Source organism: Anser cygnoides, chromosome 2 (genome assembly GCF_040182565.1).
Source record: "Anser cygnoides isolate HZ-2024a breed goose chromosome 2, Taihu_goose_T2T_genome, whole genome shotgun sequence".
NCBI lineage: Eukaryota > Metazoa > Chordata > Aves > Anseriformes > Anatidae > Anser > Anser cygnoides.
Genome location: NC_089874.1, coordinates 87,260,483 through 87,282,871, shown reverse-complemented (window position 1 = coordinate 87,282,871; position 22,389 = coordinate 87,260,483). Strand labels below are relative to the sequence as shown.

The window sequence follows — 22,389 nt, the reverse complement described above, 5'->3', positions numbered from 1 at the left end:
ATGGGATCACTTTTTGTTGCAGCTTAGTTCAGTGGCTTAAACACAGCAGAAAAGAGTACTGTGAATTATGTAAGCACAGATTTGCTTTCACACCAAGTAAGTATGTTTGACTGGTTCTGTTTTTTCGGAACTTCATTTCTTTTTCTCTTAGTATTTGTGAAGTCTTTTCATTCAGCATGCTAGATCCAAAGTAATTGTTTAATTTCTGAATTCTTGTTTGAATTGCAGCTCTTATTATTGCAGACTGTTTAAGTAATATGGTGCTTTCATAATGTTACGTGAGCCATAATAGAAGTCTTTTTTTCGTACCTTTCCTGACTGCCTCAGTCCCATTCTTCTGTAGTCAGCATTACAGTGTATGGTGTGTTTTCAGCTTTATTGATAAATTTGAGTGTTTGGACCTCTGAATATTGAGGTGAAATCACAGCAAAATTCCGATTTGAAACACAGCTTTCAGTTACCTTTGAACTGTCTGCCTGGAATACTGCTTCATGACTTCTGTCAGTTTCACTTCAAATGGTTTTGACAGATAATGTAAACAATAATTACTCCACTTGCATTGCACTCAAGGTGCAGTATTTACCCAGTGTTACATCACCTGTTATGTTAGATTCAGCTGAATACGTTAGTCATCAAAATGACTACATCTCTAAATAGTTCCCAATAGGATTCTTAATTATATTTTGACCAACAATAGTAGAACTCAGCAGGGCCTTTTAGCCTTGTGACAGGCTAGGCTCATTATTTGGTATTGCCAACTTATTAACTGTTGAACAGGTAAAGTGATTTTTGCGTATGCTACATATTTTTCTCATCAAGCTCATTTGTGCCATTTTATTCTTTATAACTGCTGAACTTGGCTCTTCACAGTGCAGATGTATAATTATTTTTTTTTTGACTGACCAGTATCTGCACTGTAAAAGCAGTCTTGAGCTGGGAAAGATGTTGAGGTTTGAGTATTTTAGGCATTTGGTACAATCAAAATAAAAGCTCCCTTTCAGTGCGGCTGGTCCCAGTTAAAAAGATCCTCGTCATTCAGCCTATAGCAAGGGTTTATTTATCTTCCTGTGTCACGCACTGGTTGCTCCCCAGACTTAGCACCCTCAGTGGGTAACGTTTACTTCTTGGCATCCCACATTGCACAAATTACCAAAAACAAAAAAATTTTTTTTTTTTCCTACCAGACTGCACACAGTGGTAGCACATGTCAGGTACCTAGCACAGATTTCTCTGCTCCTCTACACAGCATGTCTTGTTCCATCATTTCCCTCGCACATAAAATTAATGCAATTACACGTTCCTTAGTCTCTCTTATCCCTCTGCATTTGGAGGATAATCTGGATGTGCAGTTTGGAAACTGGATCTGCTTGTGGGATCTGGAAAATAGTCACAGATTCTGGAGGGAGAACGGCAAGGCAGAGATGGAATTGGAGTTGTGGTTGATGTATACGCCTGTCATCCAAAATGCAGATGGATCTGGCCTATAACTGTGCCAGGTTTAAAACACTTAGCAGTTAATTCACCGTGGCATGTGGTGGAATGAACACGTGTAATCAGTATCCGTGCTTCAGCTGGCAGGCACTAAGTTGAGGAAATTTAATTGTGCAGTAATACCAGCAACTCCTCTTTTATTTTAGCTTGATTTGCTTATTGAGGCTGTTGCTGTCATTCTGGCAAAAATGACCCTTTGCTATATAAGAGAGTGTGTGGGGTATTCATAAAATATTCCCGGTGTGTATATTCTTTAAGTCCTTCACTATCTTTACATTCTGTAACATCTTGGGACTTCTTTAGCACCTGGACTGCTGGGTTTGTTAGCCTTCATAAGGAAGGAAGAAGAGAGTAGGAGGTTTAGCCTGCATCTTGGAAGGGGCACAAAGAACTGATTTTTCTTTTGAATAATAGCGTCATTCTCTAAAGTGTTTGGCCATGTAGGCAAATGGCCTGATTTTCAAACGCACACTTTGAAGCTAAAGTTTATATATTTTAAAATTCATTCATTTTTTGCTGTTCTTCAAATTATGAGTTTGTCCAAAGCTATCTTTTTTTAAGAGTTGTATTATTTTTGAATGATGCCAACGAGTTTGTTCATTTTTAACTTGTACGTTTTCTTCCTGAGATTTTGAAAAGCAGCTATTCTATATTCTTTTCCTCCCCACATACATAATTTCTTCTTTGTGATGTGCTGGGATGCACTTCTCTTGATGTCACACTAAATATTCATATGCACTGATCCATGAAAAGTGAAGCTCTATTTCCCATGAGGAGACAGTTTCTTTTCTGTAGAACGTAACATTAACATAAATATCTTCAGAAATACAAATACAGAGGTAGACTAGTCTGATACTCGGCTACAGATCTGGATGGGTTGATCCCTTTGCTTTCTACACAGCTGCATTGCTGATAAATGGTGGATGTGACACTGCAAGCTTAGTAAATACGAATGCTGCAAAATGGAAGGAAGCTATGTGCGGAAGATGTTCTTCAGTTTATAAATCATAATCTGAAATAAGCTTTTGATTTATGCATGGAAAGTTACTAATTCAAGGTTTGCATACACTTGGAGTTTGTTTTTTGTATTGTTGTAATCCTAATTTGTTACTGTTCTTTCTCTTTCTTGCTTCCCGCCTTTGTTCATATGTGAGAATCCCAGAATGGTTTGGGTTGGAAGGGACCTTAAAGATCACCCAGTTCCAACCCCCTGCCATGGGCAGGGACATCTCCCACCAGACCAGGTTGCCCAAAGCCCCATCCAGCCTGGCCTTGAACATCTCCAGGGATGGGGCATCCACAGCTTCTCTGGGCAGCCTGTGCCAGTGCCTCACCACCCTTGTAGTAAAGAACTTCTGCCTATATCTAATCTAAATATATCCTCTTTTAGTTTAAAATCATTTAAACTAAAAAAGCCATTTTAAAGCCATTTAAACAGAAAACAGTTACAAACACATGTAAATGTTAGTATAAAAGTTTGCTGGCTCGGGAACTATTTATTCCTGTGAATCATTTAGATTGGGCTCCTGAGTGGTCCTGTAGCAGACTGAGATTCTCCACATTGAATATATAAGGTTGTTTGCTTGTTTTTCTAATTAATCCATTAGCCTTTATACTTGTTTAGATTGTCTTAAAACCTTCTGGATGTGACTAGCATGTCTAGCATAATGTGAAAGAATTCAAGGTTCATAGACTATGGCAAAGAAAAATAGGTATCACTGCAAAATTGTTAAAACGTGATTGTATATTCATGTTCTTAAGTAGCTTATGCAAGAGCATTGCTTAGTAATTGCATGTTGTTAGTTGTAGTACTTAATTTATTAAGCTCCAAACTGTTGGATCTTTGTATTCGCTTTTGTATCTTTGTACAAAATGATCTGTGAAGAGTTATATGATAATACTGAAGTGAGTGACCCGTTTTCTTGGGCTCGTTATCTACAGTAATTAAGATTTCATGGAAGGATATAATGGAACAATTCTTTTACCTGGTCGTTTGGGCAGACTAACACAGTAGCCCATATCCTCAACCTGTCTAGAAAGTCTAGTTTGGAAATACAAATTTCTGAAACACAAAATACTACAAGTGGATACGGAATTCAGCGTATCCGCTGGCAGTTCCAGGGTGCACAATGAACATACAGTTGAAATTCATGAGATTCTTAATTTCAGACATTTTGTTAGGGTTGTGGCTTGCACGAGAAGGGGTGACGTTTTTCTCACTTTGCATTGGGAGTCTGGAGCAAAGTCTGTGTACATCTCAAGAACGTAAAACATGCCTTTTTTACACTATGATTTATATAGACTTTCACAGTCAGGGCACAAGGATGATTGAGGTGGTATACAAATGACTTACAGAAGAAATGGTAGTTGGGAAATCTGTGCGTAAGAGGGCTGTTTAAGTGTGGAGATTTTATGAAATACGCTAAATGACAGTTTTATCTAAGCAAAGTAAGGTGTTCTGCTTTCTTCCATGCTGGGCACGCATCTGTTTAGGTTATGGGCAGATAAATAGGCTGACTCAGATGGGAGAAGTGTGAGAAATGAAATAGGATACAATTGCATTGTGACAGCTGTGAGGAAAAATAAAACTATTAAAACCATTTGAGCCTTCATAATAAATAGTAGTGGTTTTTTTTTTTTGATACAGCATATGTCTGAGGAGTGTTGCTTTTCTTTATGCAGCTCTGCTTCCCTCAGTGAAAAGTAAGATGATGTGTTGTAGGAAGAAACTCGTAGGAGGCATGAAATCCGTAGGTATAATATAAACTGGCAAAAAAACATTCAGGATCATTAATTCCTTCTAGGGAAAGATTTGCATTTTCAGAACGCTGCTGGCCAACAGCATGAAAGCCACAGATAACTTTCCGTTGTATTTTGTTAGCTCATAATGATCGTATATCTGAGTTCTCTGGAACTGTTTTGAGTGCTTCACAAATCAGCCACTTACTACCTTGTGTCAGAACTAGCCATAAGTGGGGGAGATGAACAAGCTTGTAGCATGCTTAAACCTGCACAACCTGTTCTCATTTTCTCATTCACTGGGAGTAAGCCCTTAGGACGCAGGGAGATTCTTGGACAGTTGCTTTGGTATCAGTTTAAAATTGCTGATGATTCTTTGTGGAGGTAGGTTTGTACAGGGATTGTACTGCTGCTGCTTCCCCCACCCTTTTTATCTCCTTGGAAGGAAAATTGTGTGTGCAGTACAGTTTTCTTTTGGATTAACTTCTGGTACTTGGAACAGGCTGGGAAGGAGAGGTTAAATGGAAAGTGTTAGTTTGTTTTATTTCTTGTTAAGTTTACTGGGAATTATTCAGATTCAGCAGATTACCCCTATTGTGTTTGTCAAAACACAGTTGTGTGGTGCTTCTGCCAAATAGCCTCAGAGGAAATGGGAATGCTAAGAATGCTTCCTGCAATAAATCTGAAAGTATCAGTCACTTTGGTAAGCTAGAGCATTGGGAATTCTTTTCCACTTTTGTGTTGTGGATTTTTTGTCAGCTGAAATTTATTGATAGCCTGCTTCCCTGAAAAGTCATTTTCTAATCATTGTCTGCTTTCTTACTTTTTTTTTTTTTTTTTTTTACCTGGGAGAAGGAAAATTTCTAAAGACTGCCTTGTATTTTTCCTACTTTATTGATGTCAGTCTAGTACCCGTTACAAGATTACTGGCATGAGCCGTCTGCTTTGGAGAAGGAAAATTAATATTTATGTTCCTGAAGACATTAGGATTGCAGGAAAAAATAAAAATAAAAAAAAACTAAATCTACAAATCTAGTACTCTGCAAGTAAAATAGCCGTTATAGTGCACAAGTGTGACCTGAGAGTCCAAGAAGCTTCTGGTTGTGCTCCCATGGCATTGACAGCTCAAAAAAGCTGAGCTAAAGCTGTGAAAACTCATGCTCAGCCAAAATCTGAATTTCACGCTAGAAATGTAAGAAAAAAATATTGCTTCAATGTTCTCTAGTGCAGAAATCTTTGTTTGGAGGAACTGTGGTAAAATAACTCAGAAGATTGACTTCTCAAACAGTTTTAGGAAAGATATTAGGATGGGAATTATGGGATGGAGGAAGGAATGGGAGGACAAGTATGAGAAAGAAATTGAGGAGGATGTAAATAGGGCAAAGTCTTGGGCCGTGCACTGGTGGTGGGAAATGGAATGTGGAGAGAAAAACAGATACAAATGACAGACACAAGCGGGGGGATTGCCTGTGAAAATCGTTGGTAGAAAACTTCAGTGCTACAGATGTTTGCACACTAGGGGTTCCTGTTGTGCTAGGAATTTTTACATTTCACCTACCTGAGTGGTGTAGGAAGAGTTCTATCTTCTCATCATGGTTCTTGCGTCCTTTTGAAGTGGTGGAATCGAGTGGTAGTCACTCAGCAGCCGCCCACGTTCTTTTTCTCTCTGCTCTGTGAATTATGATTAACCCAAATTCATCTGAGATTTACACACACACACCAAACATGAGGTACAAAATTGGGAAACTCCTGAATGTGTTGCAGGAGTTGATAATAGGGGGCAATAATGAAAGTAGGCTTTTTCTCTGGTTTCATTAGGTGGGCATGATTTGGACAGATCTCAGTAAAACAGGAATGAAAATACTAGATAGGGATCATTTCAACAAATGTATATGTAAATAGGGAAGTAACTGAGCACCCTTTAGTTTGTTAGCTTCCTGGACTGTTTGTTTTACCTTTCTGTTTGGATGGTTCAAAGGGGAAGAGAAGTTGAAAGGAGCTAGAAATAGCAGTAGAAGCTTTACATATTCTGAGGTGTGGCAAAGTAGAGAAATACAACACTGCTCTGTGCACCCACCCACCCAGCTCCTGGCATCATCAAGAATCACCAAACTGTTAAGATTTGGGGGATGTAGCTTAACTCCTCTGAGTAGGAGCTAAATTCTGCATTTATCTGAATGCTGAGTAATAATTCTAAAGCCTTTAGCAAAATTAGCATATAGAATTATTAGCATTTATAGCTACTGCAGCTTTACTGAACTTTACTGAGGATGGGCATCTTCACTCACAGAGGGGACTGTAATGTATGAGTTTTCAGTAATTCCTAAAACACGTTTTTGTTTTTTAGCCATTGTAACTTCTCTCTAACAATTACATCATCAATGCATAGTTAATATTTTCATTGTGGCCTCTTTTGGCGTTCCAGAGAATTGATCCAAGTATGTTTTTTGAAAATTATAAAAGTAAGCTTCAGAGTATCTGCTGAGTTCAGTTTTGTCCAAGTGACATAATAAATCTGTGACACATGAACATCAGGTAACTGTTCTTTCAGTACCCTTAACAAATGTCTGCTCATCCGCTTTTTAAAGTATCAAGAATGTTGGTTCACTATGAGCTGAGTGATCGTTAGTAAGTCTTTAATTAGTATTTTCTATGGTACTACCAAATTGTAAATTGGTAGACATCAAAACACATGCCCTGCTTTTGAATTGCTGCTCTGTGTTCTCAGACCTGTGCTTCCCTAGCATTATATTTTAGTCTTCTATTTCTTTACCAGAACCTTTGAAAATTAAAACCCATTAACATTTGTCTTACTGTTTTGCTGTTACTTCAGTCAAATACAATCCACACATTGTTGGAATGCACCAAACTCCACATTCTTTGGCATATTGATACTGCTCTACTGTGTTTCCTTCTTCTCTTTACAATACAGAAACTTGGGGGAATATCCCTAGAGAGAAAAAAGGTCTTCTCACGTAGGGGCTTTCTCTCTGAGATTAGTAAAAGGGTGATTAAGAATGCAGGTAGAAGTAGCAGGGATGTTCATTAGAGAAAAGGGAGATGCAGGTGGATTTCATGAAGCAGTGTTTCTCAGACTTATAAGTCAAAGGATTGTATGAGAAGGAAGGAAAAAATTCCCTTCTAGTTCTTAAAAAAATCGACATCATTTATGTGGTTAAAAGTATGTCATGGTTGTTTTTTGTTTGTTTGTTCGTTTTTTAAGCAAAAAAAAAAAGTCTAGTGGTTAAATGTATTGAAGTCTCCAAGTTCAGCTGTTCTCAACATAACCGTTAAACATCAGTGTCTGTACAGTTAACTGTAGTTTGTCTTCTTTGTTCAAGTCCGGTATCAATACTGTACATTAAGACTTCTTGGCATCCATATAAGTGTGTAGGAGCTATTTAAATGTAATGAAATTATTAGAAATAGATTTCTGCTAATTGTTTAATGCATAATGAAAACTTTAGGTAATCAGCATCTGTAATCTGAAAAATATGGTTTCATATTTTCATACCATTTGGGGAAGGATAGGTTACATGTAGAGATATCAGAGGTAATTTGATAAAAGTGAAGATATGGTCAACATTAATGACCTATCAGGCAGCTTTTTATGTACTGACTATGGTAATAAAAGTGAAAGCAAAAGAAAAAACCTTGTCACTCTTGTTCTTGGCTTTTGAATATGGTGGGGTTTATGTAATACGTATGTGTTGACTTAAAAAAGTTGAGAAAGTTTGCTATTATAAAAATGTCTGTGTAGACTAAGAGACTTGTTTCATGTTCCTTAATAGGTGTGACCTTAGTAGAAATTTATATCCATTGAAAGTAAAAGCCTTTCTACATAAATTTCAGCATCTTTAGATACTTAATAGGTTGCCTTGAATTTTTCCTGTTTTTTCTGTGCTTTCACTTTGCTAGATTTTGTGCTGTTGGATGGCAAGTGGAACCTAAATTATCTAGCACAAATAAATTGACAGAATGCAAAATTTGTAATTTATCTTGTTCCATCTGCTCTTTTGTTGAACTAGATTTGTAATTAACATCTCTTTCAGGTAATATTGAGTTGGAGGACTACTGAATTCAGCATCTGCTTTTTCTTGCAGGCATGAGCTTATTTTGAGATAATTAGACTCTGCAATTGATGTAATAAAGCTATGAAGAAAACTTAGTTAAAAACTAGCATGGAACCTATTAATTTTCCTATTGAACTCAGTACACAATGTAACAAATGTGTCATGACTTTTTTGTTACTTGGAGTGATCTGTTGGGAATCTATAGAATATGCTTTTTCTTACAGTAGGCTTTTTGTCAAGTACAAACATTTTGTAGTTGGCAGGACTTTCACAAAAATGCTTCTTTAAAGGAAAAGCTGTTTCATAAGTGCCTTTTCTACAGTTTATTCCCCAGATATGCCTTCACGGCTTCCAATCCAAGATATCTTTGCTGGACTGGTTACGAGTATTGGCACAGCAATACGATACTGGTTTCATTATACACTTGTGGCCTTTGCGTGGTTGGGAGTAGTACCTCTTACTGCATGTAAGTATAAATTTCTTGTATTGTAACACTCGTATACACAGAAGAACATGTTGCTTGCTGCAGCAACGTTTTGTGTGGCCAAAAAAAACCAACCACCTACTAGTTCAAAGACACATCCAACTTACTTTCACTCAGAAATTCTAGCTATTTGACTCTTGAGCCAGTACTGCAATGCTTTTATGATGTTGAGATAGGACAAAATGCATAAAAGGGCTTTTAAACTTCTTGTTTCAGTGAAATGCATCTTCAATTATCATCTCTTAAATCTGCATAGAAGTTTTGATTTGATATTCTTTATTAACATTTGGCTAGAAGAATTGTCTTATTTTTTCTAACAATTAAAAATGAACGTGCAAATTTTCTGTTAGTATGAACGTCATAATTCTTTACAGTCATACATAAGGTGAGCAGTGAAACTCTGCATAGAAAAATTAACTAAAGGCCTATAAATAATAAAAAATCTGGCAGGAAAAGGGAGGACATTTAAATTGCTGCAGTATCTAGTTTGAAATTTACTTTTCAAATACAAACATTTCAACAAGGTAAAAGTTTCAACAAGGTAGAAATACCAAGAGGATGAAAAAGAAGGGAAAGGAATATAGCATTCAATGAAGAAAATGATTGGAATGGCATCTCGACAAACAGTAGAGTACCCCTTGAACAAAAGAGCAGGAAGCCGGTAAATGAAATGAACCTCTCTAGACAGTTTCTCAGTATGTTCTGTGCTTTTAGTAGTAGATGATGCTGGCTTAGTTTGAAAGTAGCACAGTACCGAGGTCAGCTGTAAAAAGGTGATCCCGTTTCCACAGCCTGTCCTTTCTGTGCAAGAAAAAGAACTTTTCTGGACATGGAGTAAACAAGATTACAAACTGCCCTAGACTAAAACTAAAAGTATTTTAAATTCTTTCCGTGGCTGATTCTGAAGTAGGCTATACATATGGATAAACTAGTTTTAAGATTGTGACTGAAAAATGGCAGTAAAAAGCTAACATTAACTAGTATTAAATATTAAGCCATAAAGCAGTGATTTGAAACACATGATGAAATGGTGGAACTCTTGGCTATCATGATACAGAATGTGTATGCAGGTTCAAAATATGATTAAACAAATCAATAGGAAAGAAATCCATCAAGGATTAATTAGCACAGTTATTTTGGCAGTGAAACACGTGAGAATGTACTGAGGAAGTTTTGCTGCAAGTACCTTTAACCTGTTTCTGTACTCTTCCTTAGGCGTTTGTTGTTGTGACCAGTGTTGGAGACAGGTCTAGTTGAATATTGGGTCTAACAGTATGGCAGTTCTTTTAATGTCTACCTCATCAAGTACAGCTTTGTTCCACGTGTCGTATGTGGTCTTGAGTTCTGTTGACACACTGAAAGTTAAGATTTTTTGCTTGTGATAAAAGTTATTTAGAAAGTCAGGTGAAAAGAAGGTACCTGTGATCCTTCCCAAATGAGGTCATAACCAAAAACAACTTTATACTATGCTTGTGTTTCTGTTATGCAGGTCGTATCTACAAGTGCTTGTTTACTGGCTCTGTGAGCTCACTACTGACACTGCCATTAGATATTCTGTCAACGTAAGTACTTAACCAGTTTGTTACAAATTGCCTTCCTCATCAGATAATGGTGAAAATGGTCCCTCAGTGTCCTTTTCTTCCAGCTTTTTATCTTCCATTGTCTTACGCTAGGAACTGTCCATTTCCCTTTGCATAGTGGGATGTTTGGCCCTTTGTTTTACAACAGAAATCATTTCACTTCGAAGTTCTGTTACTTGATTTCTTTGGAGATGGAAAGCTGAGTTTATAAAATGGGCCCTGGTTAGTGGCTTGAAGATTTATATGTGATGTCAAGAGAACTTATGCTTCAAAATTCTTTAATTATTTAAAAATAATAATAATATCCTTTAAGTACTTCTACAAGATTTTAGAACAGTTTAAACCTGATGCCACATAGTAGAATATTAGTATATATTATTATATATAATAGTGGTATATTGTTTGCTTTGCTCCATTTTTATATTCTGACTTAATTTTATTCATCCTGAATTTCTCATGCGATAGATTTTTTTCTGTTCGCATTTTAGTTAGCATTTATATTTTAATGCTTCAGTCACTGTACATTATTGAGTACTGTCCCTTTTAGTCTTTTTAAAATCAATATCATATAAAGAATTAGTAAATTACCAATACAACAGGATTTCAGTTTTTTTCTTAGATCTGTTTTTTTTTTTTTTTCATTCTCTTAAACCTGAGGAAGTGAAACTCAGTTTGATTAGAATCACTTGCAAGTTCAGCAGATTCTGAATGAATGTCCTGTCTTGTTTAGATAAGTCATCTCAATTTTTTCTTTAAATTACCTGCTGTTGAGCTATTTGATTTTTAGGCACCGGGGCATGTTACATTTCATTAATTTTTGATAGCAGGGAGAGATACTCACTTGAGATTAAGAACAGTATTTTTCCTGTGATCTCTCATTAAACATAAGTTTCATTCTGACTTGACTGAGAAGGATCTGCAGTTTTACAACTGAACTTGGAGCACATTTTTTGATGTCTCTTTACAGCCTATGGAATCTATAGTTAGGGAAAATAAAGGATTCAAGTATGTGTCAACTCTTAATAGTGTGTGAAACTTTGACATCTATTTTTTTGACAGAGTCTATTTCAATAGCACCTTGTGTCATCTTTTCATTTCTGGTCCTTGTCGTATTCACCATGTTGTGCAGGCACAAGTGTTTGTGTGGCTGCCTGGAGAGTCAGGCTGATACTTCACAGGGGAATGGCAAAGTACTGTGACAGCGTATTTCTTCCTTATTTTAAATGACTTAGTGTAGTCAGTCTGTTTCCTGAGCAAATTCACTGTGGCTAAAGAGTAATGCAAAGGTGGAAACAAGTGGGAAGGGATACCCAGAATAGGCGTGAGGGTTATTTAAGTCAATTTAAGTACCTATTGCGTTATTTGAAACCCTGGTTTCAGCTAGCTAACTGAACTTTGTTTTGCTCCTTCTTTACAGTTAGATACGACTTGATAGATTAGGATTTTTAAAGTGCAGTGTGGAACAGTAAATGTCTGGGGTAAAAGACTACCTGAAAAATAGAGTCAAAGGCAAACCCAGCGGTTCCATTTGGTTAGGGTAGCTCAGCAGATAAAATGTTTCAGTGGATGAAATTACGCATCTTGCCATTAGACAGATCTTCTACCGTATTGAATCCAAATTCTATATCTAGAAGAAATAACTTTGATATAGCAATATAATTTACTTAGTGACTATTGTATTTCATTTGCATTTCTTGGAAATAGTTTTTCCTGAACTACACTTGAAGCTTCTCTTCGTCTTGAGTCAGCACCTGTTTCTGAGGAATATTTCTGTTTAAACAGTAATTTAATTTTGAAAGCCAAACCAGAGGGAAATACAGCGTTTTCCAAATCAGTGTTTATCTTGGCACTTAAAATCATTTTTATACAGGTACTTAAAACCTTCCTAAATGAAACCTCCTTGGAATGGATTTTTAAAAACTAAATAAAATTACATCTACATAGTTTCTTTACCTAGGTAAATGAATAAATTCAACTTTTCACACAAATGTATGTTTCTGTTGATTTGAACTAAGAGTGTCTGTCTGTTTGTGGAAGTTAACAATGACTAAGTGTAGTCTTAATATGCAAAATAGATTTATAATTAATGTTTTTCTCTCTTTTTCAGGGAGAACTTACTGGCTGACTGTTTGCAGGGTTGTTTTGTGGTGACATGCACTCTGTGTGCATTTATCAGCCTTGTTTGGTTACGTGAACAGATTGTCCATGGAGGAGCACCACAGTGGTTGGAACAAAATCAGCAGCAGCCACTCAATGGTGTTGGTCAACAAAATGAGGTAAACTTAACTGCCCAATAGTTCATAATAAATTTAGGAAATATGTTGGTGTGAATAACTACATTATCAGAACCCATCTTAGTGCAGTGTATTTGATTTGTACATTAAGAGACTGAACATGTGCTTCTATATAAACTCATCACTGTTCTGTTCTTGAAGTTCTATTGAATGGAATGATAATGAATTTGTTTCAGTATAATTTTTGTAACTTTAAAATTGTTTGGATTCATACGACTACGTCCATATCTGTTGCATTTTTTGAAGAGAATTTTGTACATATAAAGCTGAATTGTCAGCCATAGTAAATGAAGATGCCACATTTCTCTTTTTCACAAGTATTTCAGTTCACTGTTGTATAAGTAGTTGGAGGTTTTGTGAAACCTTTGAAGTTGGAGATTCTCTGCCCTCCCCGCCACCTTAATTCGCATGTATGCTTTTAGTGCTTACACAAGACTCTTAGGTGGAAGAAAAGATGATAAAGGTGGTACATGCATGGGGGAGAATACTTGATCAGAATTTTATTTTCTTGTGATAAATATCAACTTTTTAAAGAGCAAGATACAAATCTTAAGTTTTATGACTCACTTGGATTGTCTCTGAATTATCATCTTTCTAATATAATGACAGTTTTTGTAGGTTCAGGAGGGGTTCTCTGTTGAACACTGGTGAGACCACACTTGGAGTGCTGTGTTCAGTTCTGGGCTTCCCAGTCCAATAGGGGCAGGGATATAGTTGAGTGAGTACAACAAAGATCCAACAGGAATGATTAAAGGACTGGAACATCTGACATACAACGAGAAGCTGAGAGAGATGGAACCATTCAGCCTGGAGAAAACATGCTCAGGGTGGACCTCATGAGTGTGTATGAATGCTGGATTGGAGGGTGTAAAAGACAGAAGCAGAGTCGTCTTGGTAGTATGGAGTGACAGAATGAAAAGTAATAGGCACAAATCAAAATAGAAATTACATAACGCCTTTTTTACTGTGAGGGCAATCTGCTGCTGAAACAGGTTGCCTAGAGAGGTGGAGGAGTTACTGAAAAACATCTGGAAACAGTGCTGAGCAATCTGCTGTAGCTGACTCTGAGTAGGTGGGATGACTAGATGACCTTTAGAGGCCACTCCCAACCTCAGCTGTTCTGTGAAGAAGTCTTGAATGTCTCTCTCTTTCTTTTAAGAGAGAAATTGTTGCTTCTCAATGCTTACCTAAATAAATAAATATTATTTGATACACTTCTTGTTTTTTCCTGGATACAAGATAAAAGCACAAAGAGTATAATCAATTTAACTGAGTGCTAGTAACCTGTTTCTGCAGGCTCAGGCTGTTGCAAATGGCGGTGTTGAAAATGCTGTGCTTGATCAACCTGCTAACCCAGCTGCTGAGAATGTAGTTGTAGGCGAGAACCCTGAAATTCAAGAAGAACAAGTAGATGAAGAAGAGGAGGATAACGAAGATGAAGAAGATGCTGTAGTAGAAGATGCAGCAGATGCAAACAATGGAGCACAAGGTAACAGGTGACTCAAAACAGTAATGTTCTAATTTTTTTAAAATGTAAGTGAAACTTGAAAATCGAGCTGTCATAACTCAACGAAGCTAATTGTATAACTTCCCACTTCAGATTATTTATCTTTCTGGTTTTGCAAATTTCATGTATTTCTTTTGAGTATTAAAGCATTTGCTTGCTGAAAAGCTGTCAGCATTCATGAGTTGAATGTTACGCACATAAGCCCTTTTGTTTATTTAAAGCATAGTATGGAGTAGTTGAATCTGGTTTGGGGTGAGTCTGACAGCTGTAAAAATGGCTCTTGTCTCCTCAGATGACATGAACTGGAACGCTTTGGAATGGGATCGAGCAGCAGAAGAGCTTACTTGGGAGCGAGTGAGTAAGAATAACTTCCGTGACTTATTTCTACTTATTTCTCTCTGATTTATACTTGAAATGATTCTCAGCATTTCTGTAATAAAATCCATCAGGGATATATTTGGATATTGTTGTCTAGTGTGAAAACTGGTAGTAAGAGTCCTTTACAATCCCGAAAAGGTCACCATATTAGAAATAAAATATGATTATACTCCTTAAACATCAAAAAGTCATTTCATTGATGTGTAGTTCAGTAACAGCTTAAAATCTATTAGCAGAGACCTTTCTGAAGTCTTCAGTTTGGTCAGGTTTAGAAATCAATTACAGTTTGCATTAAGGATGCTAGGTCATAGGAACAGCGCGTTGTGTTGTTGATTATAGTTTAATACTTACTTTTATATTCATGAAAGCATCGATAACATCAAAACTACTAAAGAAACCTGAAATTTTAGTTAGGTACTTTACGTATTTGAAAAAAAAAACAAATATACTTCATAAAAAATGATGGAGCGTTTTAATGCAGTACTGCTTCTGTTTTGTTTATGGATCACAGGTTCCATAGTTAGACATGAGATGTACTCTATAATCAGATAGAGAACTATCAGAGCTCAAGAACTATTTTTTGTGGCTGGTTTAGATCAACATCTGAGTTCAAAGCTCACTCCATACAACAAAATCTACCTGAAGGTAGATGAAACAGCTTCATTTCATTTACCATTACCACTAGTGCCCAAGGCAGACAGTTGTTTGTTACAGTTGTTGCCTTGAACAAGGTCAAGAAATTCAAGTTTCATCACGAGGAACAAGCAGCTAAGTACCAAACAGCCACTCACTCACAAGCCCCAGGTGGAGTGGGGGACAGAATAGGGAAGGTTAAAGTGCAAGAACTGATGGGCTGAGATAAAGACAGCTTACTAGGTAAAGCAAAAGCCATGCACACAAGCAGAGCAAACCAAGGAGTTTGTTGCTGTTTCCCATCAGCAGGCAGGTGTTCAGCCACTCCCAGGAAAGCAAGGCTCATCATTAATGCGTGATGTCTTCTTGAGAAGACAAACATCATCACTCCGAATGTCCCCACCTTCCACCTTTTTCCCCCCCAGCTGTTACTGCAGGGCATGGCATATGGTATGGATCTATCCGTTTGATCAGTTTGAGTCAGCTACGCTGGTTACATCCCCCCCAGCTTCATGTGCACCCCCAGCCTCCCTGCTGGCAGGGCAGTACGAGAAGCAGAAAATTACTCTGTAAGCACTGCTCTGCATCAGCTAAAACCATCAGTGTACTATCACCCCTAGTTTCATCAAAAATCCAAAACACAGCATCATATAAGCCCGTATGAAGAAAACTAACTCTATCCCAGCCAAAATCATGTCAGGGACAGGTCGTGATCTTTGCCTGTGTCTAATGGAAAGATGCTTAGTTTGTTTTGAAGGGTATTCAATGACAAAGAGCATACATACACTCAGGTTTCTGAACCCTTTTATTGTGTACATCAAGAGGGAAGTCTTATTTTTGAACTTAACTTATGTTCTAGGAAATGTTGATATATTCCTAATGGGAAATATTTTAATGTCTCTCCATGAATATAGAAATAAATTTTAGGAAAGTCACATAACCATTTCTAATCCTATTGCTGGCATAGGCAATAGATCTCTAGTTAACATTTAATATCAAAAGGGGGGAAGGCTTCTCTGCTGTTTCATCTTGTGAAAATAACATGCAAGCTTTCTGAATTTTCAAAAATATCTTTGCATCTTCATTTACTTTGTACAGTATGTACAACTTGTAGCACAAAACCCTGGAAGAAATTAGCTTTGAGCCTGGAACTTTATAGCAGTAATCATATGAGTGTCAGGACTAAAATAGTAGAAAATCCTTGAAGTGTGGAGAAATAGACATCCTATTTTTGGCAGTTCTGTGGATGCTTCTTGTAAGAGCTGTGCAGAATGATGGTGGATATGTTTCCTGTCTTCCCTAGCTGTAAACCAATTCTGTTCTAAATTTAGTAGCATATGACATAGCAACATTATCTGGTTACTAGTTACTTTTTTGCATTGAAGGTAAAAATAATACTCTTCCACTTCTCTCATACATAAGGTCATATGTTGAAACTAGGAAGCAAAAAAAAATTGCTCCTTGTTTTAATACTGCATTGTTTAAATGATTTTTAAATAGCAGTTCAAACACTAAAATTTCTTATAAATACAAAATCTTTGTTAAATTCTTTAAGATCTTGGATAGAAGTAGCCTTATAAATTAGGCAGTTAACATGGGTGGTTTGTCATATATAGATATATATATATTTAGATATTTTATATGGATATCACTGCCTTTCATCAACTAAGTATACTGTATTTAATGAGAACTTAGTTTCTACCTTTATCATTAAGAATTTGTCTCTGGATTCTGTTGACTGAGCAATAGGAAAAACTCGTGACTATTGGACATGAAAATCAGAGTGTAAAAGGCTTCTGTGATGCCAATATTAGACATGTTACTTGCATTTTTCTGATGAATAAAACTAACTTTATCTTCACAGATGCTTGGGCTTGATGGATCTCTGGTTTTTTTAGTAAGTGAAATCTTGCATTTCAAGAATTTCTATAACAGGCTTGTCTTAAAAAAAAAAAAACAACTTTTTTTTTAATGTAATCATTCTATTTGAAGTCCTTATTTTCATTTGATATAAATTCTTTAGAGAGATTTTCATATGATATCATGACCAAGCAAATTGTATATTTTTAGGAGTTTCATAAAGTGGAGTGCTGTTAGTGGCATAAAAGTTGAAATTCTTAAAAGACTTTGGATCATGTGCTTTGTTGTAAATAAAAATGAGACAGTTTTTATAAGCATACACTGGATATATATACCTGTTCTAGTTTTAAGTTTTACTCTTTATGTTATTGTTAAAATAGTGCCCTCATTACACCTTCTCTAGTTTGCCTTAATACCAACAAAATGGCAACAGTGATTATTTTTTTTTTTTAGCATACACTAGATTTTAGAATGTAAAATCTTTAGTTATGTTTCTTGACTTCGCTGGCTTTTTTTATTACCCCCTAGAATTTTTTCCCCGTTGCATGTTATTTTAATTGATATCAGTATTAAATCTTTTTTAAGATCTTCACAGTAGTTAGCCTAGTGAAAGTTACATCTTTTTAAATTGATTCAAATTTTTTTTCTGGTTAAGAAAATTGACCAAAGCATTCCTTAAAAATCTGCTTTTTAACACTTGTCTGTTGGTGAGCCCATGTTGATTATCTCCCTGACAAACTCTTATGTATAATGCCTATCATCTAGTGGGCAGTTTCTTACAGTTTACTTGTAAGATTCTCTCTGCTGCCCATCCCACCTGATTGTGGGGGATACCAAACTTTGAGTTCAGAGGGAAGGGAGTGCAGAGTCAATGGCAACAAACTAACTCATCACAGTTACATTCATCAGGTATCATCTGATAGATCTCTTATTTTAAGAATAGAAGCCTTCTATATTTTAAAGGGAACAATAAGTTTTGCTGTCTTCCAGCAGTATAATTTTTGCTTTATTTTGTGTGTGAAAGAAATAGAATTCTTATATATTAACTTGTTCACTAGATAGTTTAGTGGATAAACGTGTCATGTTTGAAATAAAGTAGCTTACATCATTAGTAATTGATCTCAATAATAATTAAAATTCCAGTGTACTTACAGCTGAGTTCACATCTTAGCTAAAAGTATTAATAGTGCTGTCAGTTCTAGAGTTAATGCTATCAGTTTTGTTTATAGGTTTCTTTTACAAACTAATTGTTAAAATTCAAAAGAAACTTTTCTTATTTATAAAACAAATATTCATATACACTTTGTATAACTGCTTTTAAAGGGAACTATTGATACTGATTTTTAAATCAAAGCTTATTCTGTAAAAATAAAAATGTTAAAGCCGAATACTAATGTTCTTATCCAGGTAGGTATCCATGAATAAACAGATGTTTTCATAATCTGCCCTAACATGAGACATGCAAGTTCTGGTAATAAGAGACAGCTGAAATAAGTTTAGATAAAAAAAAAAAAAAGTCACTTATTTAAATGACTGACATTTATGTACTGTTTTCTTCCTCCCCCTCCCCCGTACTCCTCACAGGAACATGTGTTTTGGGTGGTATCTTTAAATACATTGTTCATACTTGTGTTTGGTAAGTATCATTTGCTCTTAGTTTAAAAAAGTTATTTCTTTGTACAGTAATAATTCAGATTAATTTTAAAGCTAAATAGATGTTGTAACTTCTAAAAATAGAACCACAAATGCACTCAGAATACAAATAATAAATCTTTATTGCTTTTAGCATTATCATTTAATTCCTCTAAGTGTTTAGTTTGAAATAGGAAATCTAGCAAAAACTTAATGATGTCAGCTAGATCACAGGAAATAGTATTTTCAGAATACTGTTAAATTAAAGGAGGAGCCTCATGGAATTTCATTTGTGAGCAATTGCAGTACCTATAGGAATGAGTTGGGTACGCTTCTTTTTATAGTTTTCCTTAGATATAGTCACATTACTTCTTAGATCAAGAATCCATTTATGAGCTCAAAACTGGGGGGGAGAAGGCAAGACAAGAATGTAGCTGACTCTGTAAAGTTGTCAAATATAATTCCATTTTGTGTCCTAGACAAATACCAAACAGCTTTCCTTAGTTCATACAACTAAATTAGTCTGACTTACTTTTTAGAAAAAAAATAGGGAGGGAGGTGGCACTAACAAATTTAGAAACGTGTATTTTTCGAGATCCTCCTGAGAGGCATTAGATTGTGGTTCAGTTTCAGTTCTGTTTGTACCTTGTACCTCGAGTGACATTGGAGAATAACAGTCCTTCACTGTGCCTTAATTTTGCCTGTTTCACCTCTGCTACTACCTTTCTGAATACAGTGGTCAGGCTCATTTGTGCTGTTAATTTGACACAAGTTTGTGCAGAAGCAGCATTATTTTACATGCAAGGTAGATCATTTTATAGTCTTGAAGAGACACTGGACATAAAATTTCACTTGCTCTTAATTGCCATCATAAAAATAGATTTGGTTATGATGCCTTTTTTTTTTGAGTGCCTTAGAGCCTTAAAAACTGAAGCCATACTGTAGATAGCATATTTTCCCTTGCAAAGTAAAGCTCACAATACCAAACAAGTGATTTGAGCATTTAGTTCCTGAAACAAATGAGATCAAAATAAAGTAAAAAGAATCATAATGTAAATTTTAATTCACCAGAAACTGTAACTTTTCTAATAAGAGTGTAGGAATATACTTGAGTTTTTTTCTTTCTGACAACTACAGATTAAAATTAATTATCAGAGATTAATTGGCAGGCTTTTAATTGCTATAAAATTTAGGCTTTTACATAGCTGATAACTCTGAAATACCTACATCTTTTATTTAGATTTAAGAACAGCTGACTAACAAGAATAATCACCGAAGTTGTCATTTAGATGGTTTTTCAGTAGCTCTGAATGTGTTTTCCGGATGGGAAACTAACAGAATAGAAGGTGAATGACTTTCCAGAGCAAGTGAGACGGAGATCTGGGAATTTAATTTGTCTCAAACCTATTTTCAGTATCTTCCCTGCTAAGTAATGCTGCCTAACTTGGGGTTGCCAAATCTCTAGTTGTTAGTTTCCCAGTCATGGTGAGTTCAAATGTCACAGGAAGTACTTACTAGTAGATAAAACAGAGGGAAAGAGTTTGGATCTTTGGAAAGAACATTACTGGTCCAAATGTTCTCCTGTGTTGTTCTCTTCAAGTTGATTATGTTCTGAGTTAATTCATAAGTGCTGTAGCTCATTATAGTACTCAGAGGGATTTATGCTCCTTCATGCTCCCTATTGAAAAGGGTCTATTAAAAAATCTCTTTTAAAGAACGTTGTTTTAGAAAACTTGATAAACTGTGTACTATAATCTCATAAAGCATTCAAAATAAAAAACATATGGCTTTTAAGTCATGAATTTGCTGTCTGTAGGAGTTGTGGTTGTGTTTTTTTCATCTGACTTTTCTCTTGTTCTCACTGGGCATGAAGGACTTGAGACCTCCACCTATCTTTCATATTTTTGCCCTTCCCAGTAACTGCTAAGGTTTTGTGTTTTTGTTTTTTTTTTTTTTTTTTTTGAAAGGGCCTTAGAATTAAGATTTTCTGATCGTTGTTCAGGGTAGTGCATGTCCTGATAAATCTTTTTTGCATTTTTTTGATATGTTGGTTTGTATAGAGATGAGGACGAGAGAGAAAATCTTTATGCTTCTTGTTTGGGGGTACGTTTGGTCTACAGTAGTACCCAGAGTGGGTTATCATAGAATCATTTAGGTTGGAAAAGACCTCTAAGGTCACCACTGAAGGCTGTATAGGCAAAAATGAAGGTTATAGGCAAAAATGAAGGCAAAATAGCCAAAAGTCATTGCTTCTCTTTTACTTTCTTGTTACTTTCCTATGGGACTAGAGGGATGCAAGCTTTGAACTCTTTAGTCCTTTGGAGCTTAGTCAGACCACAGAGTGAGTTAAAATGACTGTTTGATCTTGTTACGAATGCTGAGATATCAGGAAGTGGCAAAAGTACAGTGTGTTTAAATTCATTCCTCCTGAGACCTCAGAACTGGCAAGAGTGAGTTGTCAGGAATGGTGATAGTTCTTAATACGGTCATTCAGGGTAGAAGTAAAAGCCTCCTCAGTTTCTCCATATCCCATCACTGGACTGTTGTCTCTCCTTGTTATCTTCAGAGCTTTCATTTTTCATAATCCTAAAAGTGAGAACAGTAAAAGTGTGAATCGTAAGTGTGGGAAAGTAAGTATTCAGACAGGTTCCTGCAGCAGTGTATGTATGAGAATGATATCAATCTAGTATGTAAGACTAGGAAATGGAATTAATTTACACACTGCAATACGAGCTAAGGGGAAGACTCTCATCTTAGTTTGTGCAGGTTTATATTGTTTAGTCTTTCAGTGTGAGTTCTAACTTGACTTCATAAAATGGTGGAAGTATAGCACAAATATTTGCATAAAGTTTTTTGAGTTTTTCATCAAAATTGATGAGAAGTATAATAATTACTGTGTTGTACTATACATACTGTAAATAGGACTCTGATTAGCAGTTCTGATGGCCTTTTCTTTTCCTTTTTGCTTACATTATACAGCATTTTGTCCATACCACATTGGTCACTTCTCCATTGTTGGCCTGGGCTTTGAGGAATATGTAAGTACTGTTTTATACTTTCAAAATGTAAAAGCTGCCACTGTTTATTGTAATCGCAGTATTTTTGTAGAATCTTTACACTTTTATTTGTGATATGAATAATAACCTGGAAGTCTGTTTTTTTAAAAAAAAAAAAAACTTTTTGTAATCTATTTAAAAATATTCTCTCACTCTTTCACACTTCTTCCATTATTTAAGTTTCAAGTGAGGTTTCTTCCTTTTACAAAAAATGCATGTATGGTATTCTTTGTGTTTTTGTTAACAGCGTCTTGTTCATGTACAGTTTTAGTGTGTAGTGGGAAACTTTTAGATTTGGTGATGGTAGGTAGTGAAGGCTAGGTGGTGGTGTAAGATAACACTTTGTTTCATATGTGGAGGTTAATGATAGAATATACTGAGTTGGAAGGGACCCACAGGGGTCAATGAGTCCAACTCCTGGCTCCACACAGCACTACCCAAAAATCAAACCCTATGTCTGAGAGCATTGCCCTAACGCTTCCTGAACTCCGTCAGGCTCAGTGCTGTGACCACTGCCCTGTGGGGCCTGTCCCAGTGCCCGACCACCCTCTGGGTGCAGAACCTTTCCCTCACACCCCAGCCTGACCCTCCCCTGTCCCAGCTCCATGCCGTTCCCTCGGGTCCTGTCGCTGTCCCCAGAGAGCAGAGCTCAGCGCCTGCCC

The 22,389-nt window shown here is 36.2% G+C and overlaps 1 protein-coding gene across 3 annotated transcripts in view; it reads left to right on the top strand.

Moving 5' to 3' along the window:
- Nucleotides 1-22,389, top strand: part of MARCHF6 (membrane associated ring-CH-type finger 6) — a 48,932-nt gene that overhangs the window by 4,849 nt on the left and 21,694 nt on the right. For all 3 annotated transcript variants that reach the window (XM_048076398.2, XM_048076397.2, XM_066992574.1), the window contains exons 3-11: nt 23-96; nt 8,626-8,769; nt 10,277-10,349; nt 12,475-12,643; nt 13,958-14,150; nt 14,461-14,522; nt 17,044-17,076; nt 18,624-18,675; nt 21,651-21,709. In XM_048076398.2, coding sequence (XP_047932355.1) covers nt 23-96; nt 8,626-8,769; nt 10,277-10,349; nt 12,475-12,643; nt 13,958-14,150; nt 14,461-14,522; nt 17,044-17,076; nt 18,624-18,675; nt 21,651-21,709 — 859 coding nt within the window. The remainder of the gene's footprint in view (nt 1-22; nt 97-8,625; nt 8,770-10,276; nt 10,350-12,474; nt 12,644-13,957; nt 14,151-14,460; nt 14,523-17,043; nt 17,077-18,623; nt 18,676-21,650; nt 21,710-22,389) is intronic.